Source organism: Hemibagrus wyckioides, linkage group LG28 (genome assembly GCF_019097595.1).
Source record: "Hemibagrus wyckioides isolate EC202008001 linkage group LG28, SWU_Hwy_1.0, whole genome shotgun sequence".
Classification (NCBI taxonomy): domain Eukaryota; kingdom Metazoa; phylum Chordata; class Actinopteri; order Siluriformes; family Bagridae; genus Hemibagrus; species Hemibagrus wyckioides.
The window spans coordinates 20,607,024-20,609,523 of record NC_080737.1 but is presented as its reverse complement, the minus strand read 5'-3'; the positions used below and the strand labels follow the sequence as shown (position 1 = coordinate 20,609,523).

General features: G+C 43.8%; 2 protein-coding genes across 7 annotated transcripts in view; one reads left to right on the top strand and one right to left on the bottom strand.

The window, feature by feature from the left end:
• The window catches only part of prdx4 (peroxiredoxin 4), a 10,939-nt gene extending 10,432 nt beyond the window's left edge, over positions 1-507 (bottom strand). The window contains exon 1 of the mRNA XM_058383540.1: positions 229-507. Within this exon, the coding sequence (XP_058239523.1) occupies positions 229-427 (199 nt within the window). The 5' untranslated portion in view covers positions 428-507. The remainder of the gene's footprint in view (positions 1-228) is intronic.
• A 549-nt stretch (positions 508-1,056) lies between these two features.
• pdha1a (pyruvate dehydrogenase E1 subunit alpha 1a) overlaps positions 1,057-2,500 on the top strand; it is a 7,484-nt gene continuing 6,040 nt past the window's right edge. For 3 of the 6 annotated variants that reach the window (XM_058383745.1, XM_058383744.1, XM_058383747.1), the window contains exons 1-2: positions 1,129-1,200; positions 1,736-1,756. In XM_058383745.1, the coding sequence (XP_058239728.1) occupies positions 1,144-1,200; positions 1,736-1,756 (78 nt within the window). In that variant the 5' untranslated portion in view covers positions 1,129-1,143. Of the gene's footprint in view, positions 1,201-1,735; positions 1,757-2,500 lie in introns of all 6 variants that reach the window. The other 3 variants (XM_058383748.1, XM_058383751.1, XM_058383746.1) reach the window with 3 other exon arrangements.

The window sequence follows — 2,500 nt, the reverse complement described above, 5'->3', positions numbered from 1 at the left end:
TGCTCAGGTGCAGTGAGTGTGTGTGAGAGTGTGTGTGTGTGTGTGTGTGTGTGTGTGTGTGTGTGTGAGTATACTCACTCTTGGCCTTGCTCAGGTGCAGTGAGTGTGTGTGAGAGTGTGTGTGAGAGTGTGTGTGAGTGTGTGAGTATACTCACTCTTGGCCTTGCTCAGGTGCAGTGAGAGTGTGTGTGTGTGTGTGTGTGTGTGTGTGTGTGTGAGTATACTCACTCTTGGCCTTGCTCAGGTGCAGTGAGTGGTCAGACACCGGGACTCTAAACGCCTCTCCGGGATAAACGTGTCCTCCTGCGTAGTTATAACACTCCTGCTCCCTTCTCCCGTCCGTTTCCTCCGTTAGTGCACACTGCACTAACACACACACCTCACACACAACACACACCAGCAGTCTCCTCATGTTAGTGGAACTCATGTCCGCGTTTTCTGTAGATTAAACTCCACGTCTGTGTTTTACAGAACAGGAAGGAAGACAGGAGAAGCTCAGGAACTCGGTCCTAAATCACACTCTGCTCCCTACTTAGTGCACTAATGTGTACTGACTGGAACACTAGTCACAAGCCTTCATGGTGCCTTCAGCATAAAGCACTCGGGGAGTGATTTGGGACACGGCCCGAACTGGAGTCAGGGACATCTGGGTTTTGAGTTGTGAAGCCATTATTATCTGATTAGGAACACATCCGTTTACAGGGAATTGTGCTGAAACTGGCTTCACTCATGATATAGAGATTTAACCTCCGCATTGACTCATCCTGTCCTGCAGGAGGCGCTGTGACTTTCAAACTGAGTTCTAAAAAACTAGTTGCCAGATCGTGGTAATGAATCCCCGTTATGCATTCGTTGTCTGCTGTTTATACAGAATAAAGATACACTTATGAAATGTACTTCAACAGTTTATGGTTAACATAATAACCCCACGTGCTTTTCCAAGAAAACAATAAATTAATTAATATTCATTCATTCATTTATTCATTCACTCAATCAGTAAGTCCAATATTTTATTGATATATTGATTAGTATCTGATCAATATGGCAACCCGAAGAGTGTGTGTTTGTTTGTGTGTATATATATATATATATATATATATTTCAGTGACTGTGTGTGTGTGTGTGTGTGTGTGTGTCAGTGTCATGAGGAAGATGATGAGTCTGATCTCCGTAGTGTTGAAGGGCAGCGCCGCCCGGAATGTACGTATTTATTATTTTAACACTGTAGTGTTTGTGTAAAAGCGCGGGAAACTGTCAGAGCTAGCTAAAGGAGAGAATGAGACAGAATCCGTAGTGACCTTCACACACACACACACACACACACACACACACACACACACACACACACACCGCAATGCCGCTAACATTCACACTGAAGGAATTCAGTCTCAGTTACTAACAGCTTTAATAAAGATTACTGTGTGTATGAGAGAGAGAGAGAGAGAGAGAGAGAGGTGTAGATTAGACAGTGTTTATTAGCCACTCAGCTAGCTAGCTAATTCTGACAGGTGAGCTAGCGGCTAAACCCACTGATCAGACGGCTAATCACATCCCACTGACCGCTAGCCGGCTAAGCTAACCACACAACTGCAGCAAGCTGGCTAATTTAACAATATCTTAAACAATTTACTAATTAATCTCCCCCTCCCCCCCTCTCTCACTCACTCTCTCTGTCTGTCTCTCTGTCTGTCTCTCTCTGTCTGTCTCTCTCTCTGCTTACCCCCCCCCCCGTAAGGGAGCTGAGCTTGTGTCTGAGGTAAGAGTTATTCAGAGTTTAGTTATTAGTCTGGATTTTATGTTTTCTTTCTTTCTTTCGTCAGGCTCATGGTTTTGATGTTCACATCATGTTAGATTGAGTTAAAAGTAAACTCAGAGCTTCTGCTGCTTCTCCTGTAGTCATTACATCACTGTGGGGGGGGTAGTGGGCAGGCCGGTGACAGGACAGTGTGATGATGATGATGATGATGATGATTACTCTGATGAACAGTAGTGTGTCAGATGGATGATGATGGTGTGTTTGAGTTTATTTTGATGTTTGGATGTGGGGGTCTGCATGATGATGATGATTCAGTTCAGTTTTATTTGTATAGCGCTTTTAATAAAGAGCATTGTCTCAAAGCAGCTTTACATAACAGACAGACAGACAGACAGACAGTCCTAGATGTTATCCCAAGTGAGCAAGCCTGAGGCGACTGTGGCAAGGAAAAACTCCCTTAGATGGTAAGAGGAAGAAACCTTGAGAGGAACCAGACTCAAAAGGGAACTCATTTGGGTGACAGCGGAGAGTGTGATTATATTGTGAATTTATGTGTAGTCAGTTGTGTGATGCAGATACAGCATGTGTAGAATATTATGTAAATTAATAAGGTGGTTGTTGTCGTCCACATAAGGTGGTGGTGGTGGTGGTGATGATGATGATTACTCTGATGAACAGTAGCGTGTCAGATGGATGTCTATGATGATGGTGTGTTTGAGGTTATTTTGATGTTTTGGATGTGGG